Source organism: Protomyctophum bolini (genome assembly GCF_963924005.1).
Source record: "Protomyctophum bolini genome assembly, chromosome: 1".
Lineage (NCBI taxonomy): Eukaryota > Metazoa > Chordata > Actinopteri > Myctophiformes > Myctophidae > Protomyctophum > Protomyctophum bolini.
The window spans coordinates 32783706-32803497 of NC_137862.1; the positions used below are offsets into that span (position 1 = coordinate 32783706).

The following is a 19792-nucleotide window of genomic DNA, read 5'->3' on the forward strand; positions in this document are numbered from 1 at the left end:
CAGACACACACACACACACACGCACGCGTGTGCGGCTGTGGCTCAGGAGGTAGAGCAGGTCGTCCAATGATCCCTGGGTCGGCGGTTCGAATCTCGGCTCCTCCTGGCCACATGTCGAAGTGTCCTTGGGCAAGACACTGAACCCTACATTGCCCCAAATGAGTTGGTCAGTGTGAGCTTACCACCATTGGTGTGTGAATGTGACCATTGTACAGTACAGTACGTACAGTACAGCACCACTCACTTCAGACGGGTCTGATTTTATTTACTGTACTTACACAGAGCACAACAGATTATAACTCAATCCAACTCTTTCATGAGCACAACAGATTATAACTCAATCCAAATCTTTCATGATTTGATTTCCTTTTCTTCACTACTCCTCCCTCAAGCTTTCAATATGAAGTTCCAAAGAAAGAAAATCCTGTTAACTGATGATTGCAAATGTTGCATGTTAGTAATAATTGTGTGTGTGTGTGTGTGTGTGTGTGTGTGTGTGTGTGTGTGTGTGTGTGTGTGTGTGTGTGTGTGTGTGTGTGTGTGTGTGTGTGTGTGTGTGTGTGTGTGTGTGTGTGTGTGTGTGTGTGTGTGTGTGTGTGTGTGTGTGTGTGTGTGTGTGTGTGTGTGTGTGTGTGTGTGTGTGTGCGTGCGTGCGTGCGTGCGTGCGTGCGCACGCGTGTCGTGCATGCATGCATTCTTGTGCATTTATGTGTGTGCATGATTGACTCTGAGGATAAATACTTATTTTCATTCATATACTGTAATACATTAAGAGTACAAGAGAGCACAGCTGTGAGGTTCAAACATTGTATGCATACATCGTGCAGATCTATTTCTAATTGCATGTCTTTCCATTGCTGTGTGTGTGTGTGTGTGTGTGTGTGTGTGTGTGAGTGTGAGTGTGAGCGTGCTCTAACTGCCAATGGAATGCTGCTGCTGCCTAACCCTAAAACCTCCATCAACTCTACCTTAACCTTTCCAGATTACAAAGAAAGTCCATCGTCCGCACTGGGAGTCTTACTGTGAGAGCCAACTGGTCAGTATCTGTTATCCCTCTGCCCCTCATGGTCCAGCCAGGGTGTGCACGTACACGTACACTACGATGTGCGATGGTTGCTCCCTAGACAAGTAGCCGCTCTCTCACCACCCATGCTAGCCGCAATTTGCAACACCAACCATTGACAGCCCATACGTACATCCAAACAGAAAGATCTGATTGTATTAAACAACGTTAAACTCACCAACATTGCAGCTGTATGGAAAGCTTGAATTATCCTCTTTCGGTTTCTGTTTCTGTTTTCCATCGTAGACATGTGTTTAAGCTACTTTGTGTCAAGAAGGAGCAGGTGATAATTTTTCAAAGCGCTCATTGGAAATCGCTCAACAGTCCTGCATACCACTTCTTTTGAAATTGCACATAATGCAGGAGGCAGTAAGACGTTGCGTTGTTGAAAATGAGCGCTTCCAAACTCCAACACTGATGGTGAGTTTAATGTTGTTTAATACAATTAGATATGTATTTTCTGTTTGGATGTATGGGCTGTGAACGGCCGGTGTTGCAACTATATATTAAAAATAAATCTAGTGTTGCAAATTGCGGCTGCACCCACGCCTCATGCCACGCATTCTGTAAACAACCACACACCTCCCTCCACTTTGCTCCCTTTGTTGCTTATTTGGTCATTTCCTGGTTGGTGGTGGTTTTGTTTTGTTTGTGTCTGTGTGTCTCTTCCTCCTGCTTGTGTCTGTTATAGTGTTGTTGTTATTCAGGTCGTTATAGCGCTCCCTGTGCTGCTTTGGGCTTTTTTTCCTTGGTCATTGACACTTGAAAGGTTGTTTTAGTGGTCTGCCTCAGAGTCAAATTATTAACACCAATAATTAGCATGTTATTATGCGTTTCAACCACAGCCTGACCCTTTAAGACGATAATACGCAAAGGTGTGTATGTCTGAGTAGGGCGTGTTGATTTAAGTGTGAAATTCTCCATTTTTACAATCGTGTGTTGTCTGCGTAATCTGTGTATGTAGAGTGCATGTAAATGTGTGCATGTGGGGGGTGTCATCCGTCATGTTGTCTGTGTAGGTTCAGTGTGTAAATCAGTGATCTTTCCTGTTGGCCTACAGACAAACAGAAATCCCCTCGTCAATCTCACTGGCGGTTCGGTTTGTCTCCCGTTGCTCATATAAAAGCTACTCATACATTTCTAATCCTCTTTCCAACGGGACACGTTGCTGCAGACCGAGAAAAGCAACACTGTCTTTTCCACTACATGAGCAGAGCCAGGCCGTGGCGGGAAGTACCCTACTTAAGTACAATATTTGCACATTTCAGTACTCAACTATATATTGTAATTATTTTCTAACTTTAATTACTATAGTTACTTCATAGATTTTGATTATGATTACAAAACATCACTTCAGCCCTAAACTGTATACTTCAACTATTTGAAAATAGCAGATCTACAAGCTCACAATGTTTGAAAATGGCAGATCTACAAGCTCACAATGTGACGTGTTGTGAGACTTATTCATTTTTAAAACTTAAAATGGGCCATTTCGGCACATTGAATACTTTTACTCAAGTACATGTTTATTTATATCGGACTTGTACTTGTAACAGAGATTATCTACACAGTATTGATACTTTTACTTAACTTTTTCCATGAGCAGAGCATACACGTGATAATGGTTCAGCAGGCCCTCATCAGATCAGAGCAGAAATGCATGCTCTCTGCCTCCGCCGGTTTGTTTTAGCAGTCTAACATAATGATAGTGTCTGGCCTTATGAGTCATCACCCTCTGCACTACGAGGCCATTACCATGCTTGCTGGTTCACTCTGAACTAGGCAAAGTAAAAGCAATTTGAAGCCTCTTTGTCGGGCACACTGTATACATCTTTACAATAGACCTGTGTGTGTGTGCATGTGCGTGTGCGTGTGCGTGTGTGTACACACTTAGGAATAATTGCCTTTTTGACAAAGTAGATGACAGGTAGTTTGTGAATTGTTCTTCATCTTCCGAACGCTCCTCGGAAACCAAGCCTGTTTAAATAGTAATTACTACTACTAATAATAATACACACAATTTATATAGCGGTGAATCAAGATACTCAAAGTTGCTTTACAGGATAAATAGAATAAAAACTACTCTCACCTGTGGTCATGAAGTGTGGGTCATGGCTGAAAGAATAAGTTCGCCAAAATGAGTTTTCTTCGACGGGTGGCTGGCATCTCCCTTAGACATAGGGTGAGAAGTTCAGTCACACGAGAGAGACTCAGAGTAGAGGCGCTGCTCCTTCGCCTGGAAAGGAGCCAGCTTAGGTGGTTCGGGCATCTGGTTAGGATGCCTCTCGGGCGTCTCCCTAGGGAGATCCTCGAAGCACGTCCCACTGGAAGGAGACCCCAGGCGCAGTTGGAGGAAACATATCGATTCACTGGCCTTGGAACGTCTCGGAATCCCCCAGGAGGAAGTCACTAATGTTGCTCTGGAGAGGGAAGTCTGGAGCACATCCGACTACGGATAAGCGGTTGAAGATGGATGGATGGAACTAGTTAAAAAGTAAAAATTGTTAAAAACGACGGGAAAGGTAAACAAACAAAGTGGGCGTTAGGGATTTATGTAGGGAAAGCCAGTCTGAAAAGGTGGGTTTTCAGTGTGCCTGGATGTGGTGAAGGTGGAGGCAACTCTGATGTGAGTTGGGAGTGAGTTCCACAGTGAAGGGGTGGTCACCAAGAAGGCCCTGTTTGTTTGTTAGACTAGGTTTCCAGGAGTTGGCAGTGCTTCACCTGTGGGGAAATATATTCATGACAGTAAAAATGTTGGGGGAATTGAGAAGTATGTCATGAGTTGATGGCGACAAAATAATGCTGTCCTACGTACATGCATTGTCCCATTTAGTTACCATGCATATTATGGATTGTCCACTAGACTAGAGTTCTCGTCAGGCCTGAAAATGTACTCATTCCATGTGATTGACAAGATTTCTCGTCATTGAACACTTTGTCCACATTGCCAAAGACGAGATTGTATTTTTTTTTTTTTTTTTACACTAGATGGCACTTGGCTAACATTTGAGTCACTGTTTAACCCTCAGCCATATATGGAAACAGGGAGTCATGTGATCACAAAAGATCAACTCCTCTTCCTGCTTCGCCATTATGGGTTTTTCAATGAGGAATAACAATGGATTGACACGGCCGTTTGAGTCGTGTTTTATTTATTAAGTCGTGTTAGTTATTTACACCCAGTGAAAGGAACTGTAATTATCAACGGTTGGGGAATCAATCGTAGTGGACAGAGGGTGTAATTCCTCTTTCTGCCTGCAGGACTGTTTCACAGTGGAAGGTGAGGACCTGAAGCATGACTTTGAGAGGCTGCAGCTGGCCATGGAGATGGTGGGCTTTCTGCCTGCCACACGCAAACAGTGAGTGGCGCACGTACACACATGCACGCCCGCACGCACGCACTCTCACTCACACAGACACACACACACACACACACACACACACACACACACACAAACATTTTCAAACGGCATTCCCTCTTTGCCATTGCAGTATACAGTACTGTACTTAAAAAAGGTCCCTGCATGTCTCTGTGCTGACGTGACGTGACGTTCACCATGTTGTGTTCAGGATCTTCTGCCTGCTGTCAGCCATCCTCCACCTGGGAAACATCCGCTACAAGAAGAAGACCTACAGGGATGACTCCATCGACATCTGTAACCTAGAGGTCCTGCCCGTGGTCTCAGAGCTACTGGAGGTAAACATTAAGTTAAATAACTCTAACCTAACCCAGAGGTTCTGCTAGTTGTAGCTGAGCTACTGGAGGTAAGATAATTTACAATTTACATGAACTAACTAATTAACTAACTACTGTAACCCTAACCTAACCCAGAGGTTCTGCTCGTGGTCTCTGAACTACTGGAGCTAAAGATAATGTCAGCCCAAACATGAACACACTGATGTAGGGATTCTGCCACTCTGTATTTTTACAAATAGTGTTTAGATAAAAAACTATAAGGAAAGAAGGGATGGCCAACATCCAACGTCTCTCATTTATTTAGGGTTTCTTGTCTTTGCTGTGAATTAACTCACAGAATGCTACCGTCATGTGTCTTGTGGTTAAGTCTAGCTTCTCTTTTTTTATACTGTTTCCCATCGTACACAAGCATTTTCCAGAGAAAGGGGGGGGGGGGGTCACAATTTGTTCGCCTGGAATTTGGGTTTCCATCCGAGCATATGTAATTATGTTGTTTCTAATTCTGTCATCCTTCTATAAATATTCTGGTGGCGTAAAACATATCTGTCTACAGACGGCATAAATGAGGGTGTCAGAGAGAGGAGGTTAAAGGACAACTTTAGTTTTTTTCAACCAAGGTTCATGTTTTAGGTTATTAGACAAAGTAAAAGATGAGTGTTAAAAAAAAAAAAAATTGCTGCTTTCTTTCGTTTTGGGGATTTTAGCAGTTTTTGACAGGGGGGCGGGGGCATTCGAGCATGGGGCTAAATATGTATTTTTTTACAAAATGTTATTTTTGTATCATTTACTATAGTCCTAATAAACCCCAGGAAATTACATCTGGCCACAGAAGATCACAGGATCTACTGAATGTGAAGGTAGCCTATAGGGGGAAGGCTTATACTGTGTGTCATAGGCTCAATATGTCAGTTTGTCACATTCAGTAGATCCTGTAATCTTTTGTGGCCAGATGTAATTTCTTGGGGTTTATTAGGACTATAGTAAATAATACAAAAATAAATCGCCATAATATTTTGTAAAAAAAAATATATTTAGCCCCATGCTCGAATGCCCCCGCCCCCTGTCAAAAACAGCTAAAATTCCCAAAACAAAAGAAAGCAGCAAATGAAAGAAAATGAACACTCACCTTTTACTTTCTCTAATAACATCCTAAAACATGAACCTTGGTTGAAAAAAACTAAAGTTGTCCTTTAAGTTTGGGAACGGCCTTTTAATGCACTGAGGTTAGTGAATGATGACACATACACTAACAGTGGTGAAGGCTAAAAGGAACGTGATACCATCGCAGCAATCGCTGCAGATTTCTTTTTGCAATAGATAGTCCACATGCACCCATGGATGGTGCTTCATGAATTATGCCCTCTGTCACACAGGCATGCACGCTGCATGTGCAGCTGAACACACACGGCATGCACAGCTAAAGAGAACATATAATGAGGAAGCTGGAATGTTGCCAAACTACGAATGTGACCTGGCATATGCTGCACAAATGTCTTGGTTCACAGTCAAACATGTGAAACATTAGCCAAATGCCTTTTAGGTAACGTAGTGTTTTGATTATAAGTTCAACCAGACATACTAATCAGATTCACACTCTAAAGCAGTCTTTCTCAAACCTTTTAGCTCTGGACCCAAGAAAGAAATTAGACGTTTGCCCGGGACCCAAACTAGTGAAAATAGCAGTCCTACAAGGCCCACAACGCGAACACTGATCTGAATAGGATCAATTGTAATTCCCTCATCTTCTTTTAAAATCGATGCATCGAGTCATTGACGCAGTTACTGTATCATTACACTTCCACTAAATAGGATATCCTCCTATAAAAAATGCACCACTTATTTCGAGAACCGTTCGCCCCACTGACTTCAAAATCGACACACGTGTTCCACCCCACCACAGGTAGTGCAGTGCCCGGTGTCGAGAAGGTTGGACCCACAGTTGTCCAGAACCGCCCCAAAAAGGCCTCTGACCAGGCTCTGGACAGGGCCCTTTACCAGGGTCCATATACAGTATGGAGCTGGCCTGTTCTGACATCATTCTGATGTCTGCATGGACTCCATATTTGGGCATGCCTGACAAAAAATTCCATATATGGGCATAAAAGGGAGACAGAGACATAATATCTGGGTGGGGCATGCATTTCCAACTTGCATCGTTCCAAGTAGGCCAGTGCCCAACGGGCACCGCTGTAGAGGCTCCAACAGGGAAACCGCTCTAGTTACACTAAATGACAATCTAATGTTATTAAATGAATGAATTAACAAAGGATGTTTGTTAATTTGTGATATCTTCAACTTCATGTCTAGGTCAAAGAAGAGATGCTGTTTGAGGCTCTGACGACGAGGAAGACGGTGACTGTGGGCGAGAGACTCATAGTGCCCTACAAACTGGCAGAGGTGAGACGACTTCTTCTTTTGTGTATCGTTGTCAACTTGTCATATGTCCAGCTCAGTGTCTTGTCTACGCTGCCTTATAGTTTCGTGCGGGAACTGTAAGGGCAATGCATGATGAAAGAAGCGAAAAGACGATATTCTGTGTGGCACCACAGCTCACCTCACTTAAATTATAACACATTGTCATGGTCTGTTGTGTTACTTACTACTTCTAAGGCAGGGCATGTTTATTTGTGTAGCACATAAGTGCTTTACATAAAACATGAAGTGTTAAGAGATTAAGGCACAGAGCATTAAGAAAAAGAGGAACACTATGAAAGGACATTTGAATAAATAGGCTTGCGAGCCACATGATGTTGCTTTGCGCTCAAGATCATCAGATCAGACTCATGAGGCTTGACTTGCAGTGGAACAGTGATGAGACTAGCATGAACATGCATGTAGGGAAACGGAACAAGCAGGGTGGCTATCAGTGTTGATTTTGTCAACTAAAACTATGATGAAAAATGTTGGCCTTTTTTCACTGTTGAAAACCAAACAAAAATGAAATGGAAAAATAACTAATATAAGCTATGATGACTAAAACAATATTGACCATTTTGTCAACAATGTCAAATTTGATTTGTCAACAAATAAAAACTAGACTAAAATGTCAGGGAGGGAATAGTGGAGAAGAGATCCAGTAGAACTAAAAGACTGGTTGTGCTCAGGTGTTGTGCTCTGAAAATAGCCGATCTACAAGCTCACAGCGTGTCACACTGTGACGTGTTGTGAGCTTGTTGATAGTCTATTTTCAGCATGCAAGCAAGTGTAAAATCAGGCATTACTAAAATATGTCTACAACTAAGTTGAACTTTATGCAAAAGACCATCAAAATCCACACTGCTGTGAACATGGCCATTTGTGTTCATTGGAACGTCCGGCCAAGTTGGCCGCGCGCAGGAATCAGGAATCGGTCTGTCTCCACAGTGGAGGACAGGAATCAGGAATCGGTCTGTCTCCACAGTGGAGGACAGGAATCGAATCAAAGTCTGTGTCCACAGTGGAGGACAGGAATCGAATCAAAGTCTGTGTCCACAGTGGAGGACAGGAATCAGGAATCACAGTCTGTGTCCACAGTGGAGGACAGGAATCAGGAATCACAGTCTGTGTCCACAGTGGAGGACAGGAATCGAATCACAGTCTGTGTCCACAGTGGAGGACAGGAATCGAATCACAGTCTGTGTCCACAGTGGAGGACAGGAACTGTACTCCTGTGCTACCCGGATGTGCCCAGACTTTTATTATTTCATTCTGCATATAAATAAACTCTTAAGCTTATTTATTGAGCTAAAGGCATACTGCCTTCTCATAGCCTTCTCATAGCCTCGGCTCTGTTGTTTACACGATGGTGAGTGCCACGACATACTGGATGTTCTGGCAGTGCACGTGTGTGTACGTGCACACACACACACACACGCACGCACGCGCACACACACATACGCACGCATGCACGCACGCACGCACACACACATGCACACACACACACATGGACATGCACAGACAAAGCTTTTCTGTCTGTTTAGAGAGAGAGGACTGAATTCCATCCCATCCGATAGCTTCTACTAGATTAGAAGCTCTACTCAAAACAAACACATCATGGTTTGAAGACAAAAGATGATGAATTCCGTCAGTATAACATACAATATAACATGTATGTTATGTATATAACACGTACATATAACATGTATAACATGCAATATAACATGCATATTTTTTTACATGTATTACAGTATAACATGCAAAATGTTAAAGCAGAGTTAAAGCCCCCTCGGGCGGATCTTTTATTCACAAACATGGGGGGCAGTTAGAGGCCAGGGATCCGTATATGCTCCACAGAGCTCGGGTCCCGGAAAGTGGGGAAGAGAAGAGAAGGTTGAGTCAGTGGCAGGTTTCACAGAGGAGAATATAATGCACAGTAACGGAGAGGAGAAGAGAAGGTTGAGTCAGTGGCAGGTTTCACAGAGGAGAATATAATGCACAGTAACGGAGAGGAGAAGAGAAGGTTGAGTCAGTGGCAGGTTTCACAGAGGAGAATATAATGCACAGTAACGGAGAGGAGAAGAGAAGGTTGAGTCAGTGGCAGGTTTCACAGAGGAGAATATAATGCACAGTAACGGCGTGAGAACCTAAGTCTGCCTGTCTAAACCTAGACTGGTGAGGAAACTGTCACAGAGCTCCGGGCGGGGCTGGCTCTTGTAGCCTCAGGAGATGATTGCAGATGTCCCTCAGGTGTGGAGATAGGAGCTGGGGAACACCTGCGTTGAGGTGTGCTGTGAAGTGCCTCTAGTGGCGCTGAAGGCCCGGGCACAGAGCAATCACAGCACATGGGTGTGGAGGTTATGGAGAGCGAACCGTAACAATATTTCCCACTCGCCCTGATGAAGACTCTGTGAGTCTTCATCAGGGCTACCTACCCTCTCCTCATTTTTTTACTTTTTTGAGTTCTCAGATCGCCGCCTTTCTTCAACATTTTAGTCCCTTTGATCTTTGAAGCGCCAGACTACTTTTGTGACCTTTTGCACCTCCATTGAGCACCTACTGTAGTTGCTTTTCTTTTTAACTGTATATTTAGTAGACTAAAATGTTATGATATTTAGTCGACTAAGATTAGTCTAAACCTAAAACCTTTGAGATGACTAAAAAACTAAATGGAAATCTATTCTAGAGACACTGATCATCTTGTGTAATCTTCTGTAAATGGAGTCATCATTACCTGTCTTGATCTTCCAGGCAGGTACCGTACGGGACTCCATGTCCAAGTCCCTCTACAGCGCTCTGTTTGACTGGATCGTCTTCAGGATCAACCACGCTCTGCTGAACAACAAGGATCTGGAGGAGCCCACTAAGGTAATACTGAACAACAAGGGGAAACAGCACACCCTTCTCTCACAGTTATGCTACTTCAATGCCACTTTTCTACACTACATTTGTTGTATGGAACATAGCCTCGAATTGCACCTTTGTAGACTAAAATGTGTTGTATGGACACAAAAAAGGGGATGTTTGTATGGACACAAAAAAGGGGATGTTTACTTTGACCCATAAGGATCCCATAAAAGTGAAATAGGCCGATTTGATTTCAGGTTTGGTTTTTTACTCTCTGAGTTGATTTTGCACCATGGGTTTTACTAGTGTGTACAAGATATTTTTTTCTTTCTTTCTTTTCCTTCTTTCTTTCTTTCTTTCTTTCTTTCTTTCTTTCTTTCTTTCTTTCTTTCGTCTCCTCCAGATCTTGTCTATTGGTGTTCTGGACATCTTTGGATTTGAAGACTACGAGAACAACAGCTTTGAGCAGTTCTGCATCAACTTTGCCAATGAGCGACTGCAGCATTACTTCAACCAACACATCTTCAAGTTGGAGCAGGTAACTAAGTACATTTACTTTACTGCAGCATTACTTCAACCCACGGGCGTAACTAGCATGACAAAGACAATGCAATTGCGTTTGGGCCCAGAGGCATTTGGGGCACATTTGTTACTTAAGTAAAAGTATCTGTACTGTAATGTAGAAATACTCTGTTACAAGTAAAAGTCCGGAATTCTAATTTTACTTTTTTTATTTTATTTTATTAGTAAAAGTACAAAAGTATAGGTATCAAAATGTCCTTCATGTTCCAAAAGTAGGACGTACTCATTGTGCAGAAGTTTTTTGAAAATAGTCGATCTACAAGCTCACAATGTGTCGCATCGAAACACATTGTGAGCTTGTAGATTGGCTATATTCAAATGTCCGAAATGTACACAGGGCTCAAATGGTTAATGTATGTTTTGTAAAAATCTACAAAGTAACTAGTAACTAAAGTTTTCAAATAAACGTAGTGGAATAAAAGCACAATATTTTGGATCTGAGATGTAGTGGAGTAGAAGTAAAAGTATTGGACATTGGAAATACAAAGTACAAATACTTCACAATGAAACTAAGTACAGAGCTTAAATAAATATTCTTAGTTACTTTCCACCACTGTTGCTGTTGCATACTGTTCTGCTTCAGCGGGGATACAGTATGTCATATGTGTGACGTTTCCTAGGAGACCTGGGTTTGGTTTATGGAGGTTTTGACCGAGAGTCGACCCCAGCGCTCTGAATCGTATCTTGACATAGATCTACCGTCTCAGGTTTGCCACGGCCACTTCCAAGGAAATAGCTTACAATTACCACATAGTGTACATTCGTTCCATGCAGTGACCTTGGAAACAATGGTGGAAGTCTTAAGCACATTATGCAATGCATGCATCCATATGACTCACCTCAGCCGCTCCCTCGCTGCTGTGACCGACCACCACGCTAGATTTATCTGTACATAAGTGGCCGGATTAACTTCAAAGGGCTTTTAGAGGCATGATCTGTAAGATCTGGCTCCAAGTCAAACACTGTGTGTATACGTACCTTAACGCTCCCTGGAGGAGCATGTGGTGACATGTCTGAGGGAACACATCCCTGACGGTCCAGGACACAGAGGAGGCCTGTAGCGCGTGTGCCCCCTAATTCTTCAGCAGTTTTGAACATACATTTTGTCACTTGTGTGTGTGTGTGTGTGTGTGTGTGTGTGTGTGTGTGTGTGTGTGCGTGCGTGTGTGTGTGTGTGTGTGTGTGTGTGTGTGCGTGTGCACTGTGCACAGACTTTGTGAGAGGAGAGCATCAGAGTTGCATCACTGCATCATCGCTAACTTGCTATGAGGAAATAGGAATAAGCTGCTCAGCCCAAAAAAATTATTCATCCTATCTTGATTCCACTGATATGAGGGCAAACATGTTTTATCAAAAATGTTCGGCTACAGTACACACTTACAGCAAGTACATTCACACCTACAGTACGCAGTGAAATGTATGTCTTCAACAAAATGATGAAATCCACACTGAGAACTTAGCTGTTTAGAAGATTTACTGTACCACCACAGTCTTCTGCTGTTTGCCTCTAAATGATTGCTTTGTTTGTAGCAGTCGGGAGTTAGTAGTTTGGGCTAGTTTATGGGCTAGTTTGTGAGGGTGAATGATACTGATGGACTGATGATATTCTGACTTTCTTAAAAAGATTTTTATAATAATAATAATAAAATAAACTGCTTTACTTAGTATCATGTCACACCCATTAAAAAGTAGTGGGGAGATTAACTTAATGTATTACAATGTAATTAGGTCATCCTCTTTGTTTGTGTTACATTAATGTGCCCTTGTGAGAGCAGCAGATAAAAGAACAGCTTGAACCAGATCTAGAATGGCTATCTTTTGAGTTACTCTGTGAAAAGAGGCAGCAGCTTTTATCCAGCTCTGTGAAGACACCGCCACTGTCTAGACCAGGGGTGGGCAACTTTTATACATCACTGAGGATACGTCCCAGTTGCATCCATGCGATGTATTTTTGTTCTGACAAATAACCTGACATATTTAATAACTTTATACTTAATAGTGGAAATAGCCGATCTACAAGCACACATGTCACAAGCTTGTACACCTGCTAGTTACACTATTTTCAGCGTGGAAATGATTATGTATAAAGGATTGTGACTATATGATGGAATAAGTGTGACAGGATCAGCTCTGCCTGGTGCAGATGGCACAATGCGCACGTGTATGCACAGACACAATCATACTCAGCAGATGAGTAATTATACTGTATGTGTCCTGTTCCATAGACTTACTTTTAGTTAGACTTACTTAGCTCCATAGATAGATACCGTATATACTTAACCAAATTCCTCTACTTAAAATTGCAAAAACATGGGATATTATACTAGTACTTAGCTGGAAATACGCACAATCATAAGCTAATTTAAATGACAGTTTTCTATCTACAATGCTAAATGTTTTCAGATGAGCATGTGCTGAAGCATATGATTTTCATTCCAGTACTGACAACAGAGACAGAGAATCATGTTCCATATTAGCTGTGTGTGTGTGTGTGTGTGTGTGTGTGTGTGTGTGTGTGTGTGTGTGTGTGTGTGTGTGTGTGTGTGTGTGTGTGTGTGTGTGTGTGTGTGTGTGTGTGTGTGTGTGTGTGTGTGTGTGTGTGTGTGTGTGTGTGTGTGTGTGTGCGTGCACGCGTGTGTGTCTGCACTTATACAGTCAGTGCACCAATTGACTTGTTTTGCAAAAACTGGGCCAAGCATCTTTAATATTACGTTCATAGGTGGAGTAGTCTTTAATATTGTGTTCATAGGAGGAGTAATGTAATGTGTGATATTGTGTTCATAGGAGGAGTAATGTAATGTGTAATATTGTGTTCATAGGAGGAGTAATGTGTAATATTGTGTTCATAGGAGGAGTGATGTGTAATATTGTGTTCATAGGAGGAGTACCTGGCAGAGGGAATCACATGGAGTAACATTGAGTACATTGACAACTCAGGCTGCATCAACCTGATCAGCAAGAAGCCCACAGCACTGCTCCACCTACTGGACGAGGAATGCAAGTGAGTCTGTTTGCCAGTTCAGCCTGATGATGTCCCTGTTTTGGGATTTCACACACACACACACACACACACACACACACACACACACACACACACACACACACGCACACGCACACATACACACAATTTACTGCACTGACATTAACATTAGCATGTCTTTAATGTGACTGGTGAATGGTGCCCTCCTTCTGCATTATTTGGACATGGATTCAAATTCCTCCCGCTTGGAATAGCCGGAGATCATGGAGTCCTTTTGGCTGTGTGTGTTTTTCTTTTTCATTTCCCCCCTTCTCCTCTCTAATGCCCTGGTGTCCCTCTCCTCTCCTCTCCTCTCCTCTCCTCTCCTCTCCTCTCCTCTCCTCTCCTCTCCTCTCCTCTCCTCTCCTCTCCTCTCCTCTCCTCTCCTCTCCTCTCCTCTCCTCTCCTCTCCTCTCCTCTCCTCTCCTCCTGTAAGGCTGTTGATTTTCTGCACAACCTCTGGCACTTGGTTTTAAAGGGCTAGAGGGAATGTGAGTGACTACGGTTTACAGAACTGAATGCATTACATCACAAGATGTACACTGGTGTGTTTTTTCGCTGCATTTTGCGGATCCGAACGTGGTAGGCTATCACTAGCTGTCAGCCTATCACCGCACTAGACCACACTACGGCTGCGGAAAACGGGATAATTTGTTTATTTTTGAGCAGTGCAGCCGCTCCTAAGCACTGTGTGTACTGTATGTCCGTTTAAGCACGGAATGTGTTTGTAGCATGGAATGTGATTATTTGATTGGCTGATGACGTTATCATCATTATCATGATTAAAGCAGGCACCGCTCCTTCACACAAGTGTGATTTTCTTCAATGAAACAGTTCTTATTTGACTTATGTACTGTATATTACAGGCCTTTTGCTTACTTTTTTCAGGGTTAAGCGTTAAAGGTTAAAAAAAATTAAAAGTCCAGAAGAGTCCAGAGATTTTTTACTTGTGTGAATTTCTGCCTCTGTGGGGGGTATTTATATGCAAATATCATGACCAATGGCATTGCAATACTAAACAATGAACATCAATGATGATGTTTAGGTGAAAAAAGAAAACAGAATAAAAATGTATTCATTAATTAATTAAAATATAAATGTGGTAATAGCACAACCATGGGTCCTGCAGGGTTAAAACAGTGGTAAGAATGAGGTAGAGACAGGTAGGATGTGTAAATGACGTCACTTCTGTGCTCAATTTGTCCAGTACATGAGTGTGCCTGAGCGATGCAATGAACACACACAGCTAAAAGCATGTGTCCTTTCCTCCAGCTTCCCTCAGGCCACCAACCAGACTCTGTTGGATAAGTTCAAGCGACTGCACGAGGGCAACAGCTACATCGAGTTCCCCGCTGTCATGGAGCCTGCCTTCATCATCCGTCACTACGCTGGCAAGGTCAAGTATGGCGTCAAGGTCAGTGACCACTCGTCCTAATGATCTTCACTCGAAAAGTCCACACAATATAGTGCTGATTTTGACGGCAAATATTGATTTAGTTTTAGTTGTACTGTAGTCACAACTTTTTCATTTAGTTTTAGTCTTAGTCTAGTTTTAGTTGACTAAATATATGATTTTAGTCGGCTAAATCTACAGTTGATTTTGTTGACTGAAATGTATTTTGGCGGGCCTTAATGGAGTGTAAAATGTGTTCATAGGAGTGTAAAATATGTGTAAAATATTTTACACTTGTTTGCATGCTAAAAATAGCCGATATACAAGCTCCCAGGGAGTTACAGTGGCGAGCATGGAATCTTCTTTGGGTTGAGTAAGGATGTGCCAGTAGCCACTTTGAGTGGCAGTCGGGCAAACGCTCTCGCCAGAACATGATTTACTATTCTGTCCTTATCGGGTCGCAAATCAAACGGGGTTGAGTCGGATAAGCGAACTTCACAACACTCGACACGGCAACTTGCGCACTTTAGCACGCTCGGTGGTGTCCTGCCCCCCTGCTACTAGCAGGGGGGCAGGACCATTTACTCAAACCAGGATTCCATGCTCGCGGCACAGTGCGACATGTTGTGACTTGTGAGCTTGTAGATCGACTATTTTCAAAGCACAACACCCGAGCGCAACCAAACTTAACATTTTGTCATCACATAGTTTTAGTCGACAAAATCAACACTGGTACCACCCGACTGTGAGGAGAATGTGATGATTGATGAAACATCAACCTCATTTACTTCTGACCATATTTGACTTAATTCTGTCTCCTCTCTCTCTCTCTCTCTCTCTCTCTCACAGGACTTCAGGGAAAAGAACACTGACCACATGCGGCCAGACATCGTGGCGTTGCTGAAGAGCAGCAAGAATGCGTTCATCTGTGGTCTGATGGGCATCGACCCGTCGGCCACGTTCCGCTGGGCCGTCCTCAGAGCCTACTTCAGAGCCCTGGTGGCTTTCAGAGAGGCTGGGAAGAGACACGCCGCCAAGAAGACCGGTGAGTACTGTCACCTCAACCCCAGTTTAGGACAGACCAGGAGGTCACCTCAACCCCAGTTTAGGACAGACCAGGAGGTCACCTCAACCCCAGTTTAGGACAGACCAGCAGGAGGGAATCGGATCGATCTGGAATGGGCTCTGTGCAGTGTGCACACAGAATGACTCTCCCTACTTCCGGGTCGCATCCCTATACTTCCTTCACAGGTGTTACCGATGATACTAATGAGGCTCTGTTCCATTTAATGTACAGTGTTTCTCAAACTTTTCTGACCACCATAACTGTACAGAGAGAGTGTACAAATCTACTGGTAAGGGTCCATTTGGTTGTGTACTTGCTTGAGTGGGTTCCGTTCCAAATGGTTAAATCAACTTAAATGTTATGGGGGTCCTTTAAATTAAAAAGTTTGAGAACCACTGTATACTAAGTGTAACAGAGCCTTCATCAGTAACACCTGTGAAGGAATTAGGGAAGAGGCCTGGTAGTAGGAAGAGTTATTCTGTGTGCACTGTGCATTGCATTTTGCTGCAGTATCGTCAGACAGTTTTTATTAACTCTAATACACTCTAGACAACCGTTATTGTGTCTGTCCCTCTACCCCCGTTATTCATCACATTCTAATGTTGCATCAGTAGATTTTAGAAATGTTACCGAGTGTTGACTAGAGCTTAGACCTCTAACAAGAAATCTATCAAATTGGAAGGTACAGGTATGTTCTGTATGACAGACAACCTCTTGGTACAATTCGAATGACCACCAATTTATTTTTAAAGGATGGGAGACATATTGTCCTTCATTTTGATTGACTTTAAAAAAATATATTATTGGCTCTGTTTAGGCTATTGTTTCGTTTTTTTTTTTAATATTATGAATTATTATTTATTTATTTTCAGAGGTAACATGCCTGGCTCAAAACATGGGTGTGCCATTTATTTATTTATACCTAAAATATATTTGGCAGAATGTAGAAACATTAATGAACCCAAACGTAATGTAAAGGTACAATATACAGTATCACAACTATGTGTTGTGAAACGGGAAATGCATTTTGAAGTTCCCAGCCGCCAATAAAATGTATATAGTTAGTAAATCACAATAAGACTGTAAGCTTTTCTGTTGCTTCCATCTTGATAGATTACTTGACCTCACCTATCTCTATTTCATCAGCCACTGTGCTGCAGTCAGCGGTGGAAAAGTACTCAACTGTTTTACTTAAGTAAGAGTATCAATACTGCAATGTATTAAATATCTGCTTGAGTAAAAGTATTGGCATATGTACTTGAAGTACCAAAAGTAATGGTAGTCAATACTACTCATTATGCAGAAATCTCCCAGTTCAAGTTTGAAAAATCCTTTGAAAGTAGCACACCTCCCAACGCATCACAGTAGATCTGCTACTTTCAAATAGCTGAAGTATACAGAACCTATATGGTTGAAGTGGCTAATTTGTTTTGTAAAATCAAAAAAGTATACTGAAATTTGAAAATAAAAACAAAAAAATTGTACAGTTCTTGAGTAAAAGTAATGAGTTACTTTCCACCACTGTGCTGTGCTGTAGTATGTCCTGTAGATCTTTAGGCCGCGCCTTGTTTCTCGTATCCGTCCTTAGGTCATGTAAATGTACTCTGTCCATGCCGTTCAGTGCCGTCGTCTGGTTTAGATTAGAGTTCTCAACGGGCCTGAAAATTTACCTTTATTTTGAAGGATCCACCGGGACCCAAAAACCGGAAGTAGATAGTGTATGTTATGTCCAAGGCCCCAGTGAGGCTCTCCAATGTTGAAGCACTGGGCCCTAGTGGTAAGAGGAGGGACTGCAGGCGGACCCGTGGAAGTATGACGACAACGTGCAGCTGGGCTTTAACGTTGAGCGCGTTTGCACTTCCACATTTTGGGCACCACATTTTGGAAGGGGCGCAATCTGGGGAAGGAATCCAAGATAAAGGCATTTGAAAATATGTTTACAGCAATGAGTGGATACGCATGGCCATCTTGCATTATGGTACATTTTCTGTATAATGTATGTAGCCTTACGACCGCGAGCTATCATAAACCACTATAAAGGACCACTTGATTTGGTCTCAACCACTGAATTTGCTATGATGTAGATTCACGTCAATAGCCTTTGAGTTGCATCCAACACACGTCCAGACCGACTAATTTGCATACTTCTTTGGCCCGGCCCGGCCTGGCCCGAAAGCGTTGGGTCGGGTATAGGATCCTGTTCGGGAATTTGAGAACTCTAGTTTAAATCTGCACCCGTTCTATCCGTGGTCATGTGAAAATATCTGTCTCCTGGAGAAACCTTCCGTGCTTTGCCTCTTTCCTTTGTAGATCTTGTAGAAATCCTTCCACAAAACCCGAATGCCTGAACGAAAAATGGGACCCACTTATTTTTCAGTCGAGGAGATTCATATTCATCACAGAGAGTTATGCATTTTTTCCATATAGCCTCAAGTATTGGCCTCCCGGGGCGGGGAGTAAAGTTATGAATGTACAAACTAATGTCAGATGATGGAAGGAAAACCCCCTGATGCAGTGATTTAATGTGGAAATATATCCTCTCTGAACTACAGTTCAGGAGACAAAGGAACAAATCACTGCTGGCGAAAAGAGCCTTTCTGTGTGGAGTTTGCATGTTCTCCCCGTGTCCCCGGCCTAGGGTACCTTCACAAAAAACATGCAGTAATGCTGGTCTCTAGATTGCCTCTCCCTGGCCACCTGCCTGATGGAGTGTAAAGGAACTGGTTGGAATAACGTATTCCTTCCAGGGAATCTTGACCCCCTGTCAGGTGATAAGAAGCGGCCTGCTCACTCCTCATGCAGTGATTAAAGGAAGCATGAGCTCAGTTTGGGGCTTTCCCCAGGTTGGCAGAGGTAGAGTAGCGCCCAGGATTACAGTTTAGGCAATTGGCACCGGGTGAAAAATGGATTGCAAAAATCATGGGGTATAAACAATTGAATTAAATTTAAAGTATTGAACGTCAGTCGTCAGCTACTGTACTTTCTCTCTGATGGTCTTGCACAGGTCAAAAGTAGGAATTGGAAAAATATCCCCAAAAGGTGGCACATCCAAAATGTCAAATAAATGAAGGACAAAGTAGTCACATTCCCACTTTTTTATTGGCACACACCAATAAACGATATGTATACTATATATAATGGATTTTGGGTCTAGCACTCCACTGAGAAAACCTATTGCTGATGCTGCAACCTCTTTCTCTCATTACGTCTTGCACAGGTACCTCTGGTAGATGACTGCCTCTCTTGATCTCTCCTCGCTATATCTAATCTATCGTTTCTCTCTCTCCCTCTTTTCCCTTTTTTCTCTTCCCTTTCTTGTCTTTTCCTTCATTTCTTTTGTTGTTTTCTGTTTTGTTTTGTTATTCGTTTTGCTTTTCCAAGGGCATGATGACGCTGCTCCACACAGTGTGGCTAGTTTTAGCTTTCTGCATCATCCTGTGCATCAGAGAAGCTTAGCGATCCTGCAGAGGTGCAAGGAGGAGAAGCACAGTAAGGCTGCAGTCCCAAGAATGACCATGAGGGGGCACGAAGGTGGGGGTGGGGACCCATAGGGAAGAGGTATACCAACATCAGCATCTTTTAGTGGACACACTGTTGTCTAGATTCACCCAAAACCAAATCTTTAAAAGGCCACATAGATGTATACATGCTTTCACACAGCCTCAAGGCCATTTGCCCCTTATTAGAATCCTCATTCTCCATCTTTACAG

At 42.7% G+C, this 19792-nt stretch overlaps 1 protein-coding gene across 8 annotated transcripts in view; it reads left to right on the forward strand.

The window, feature by feature from the left end:
- Nucleotides 1-19792, forward strand: part of myo9aa (myosin IXAa) — a 133835-nt gene that overhangs the window by 72560 nt on the left and 41483 nt on the right. For 4 of the 8 annotated variants that reach the window (XM_080771918.1, XM_080771920.1, XM_080771923.1 and 1 more), the window contains exons 8-17: nucleotides 983-1036; nucleotides 4325-4422; nucleotides 4634-4760; nucleotides 7068-7157; nucleotides 9927-10043; nucleotides 10426-10560; nucleotides 13484-13605; nucleotides 14896-15037; nucleotides 15866-16061; nucleotides 19464-19571. In XM_080771918.1, coding sequence (XP_080628044.1) covers nucleotides 983-1036; nucleotides 4325-4422; nucleotides 4634-4760; nucleotides 7068-7157; nucleotides 9927-10043; nucleotides 10426-10560; nucleotides 13484-13605; nucleotides 14896-15037; nucleotides 15866-16061; nucleotides 19464-19571 — 1189 coding nt within the window. Of the gene's footprint in view, nucleotides 1-982; nucleotides 1037-1405; nucleotides 1484-4324; nucleotides 4423-4633; nucleotides 4761-7067; nucleotides 7158-9926; nucleotides 10044-10425; nucleotides 10561-13483; nucleotides 13606-14895; nucleotides 15038-15865; nucleotides 16062-19463; nucleotides 19572-19792 lie in introns of those variants that run through there. The other 4 variants (XM_080771921.1, XM_080771925.1, XM_080771924.1 and 1 more) reach the window with 3 other exon arrangements.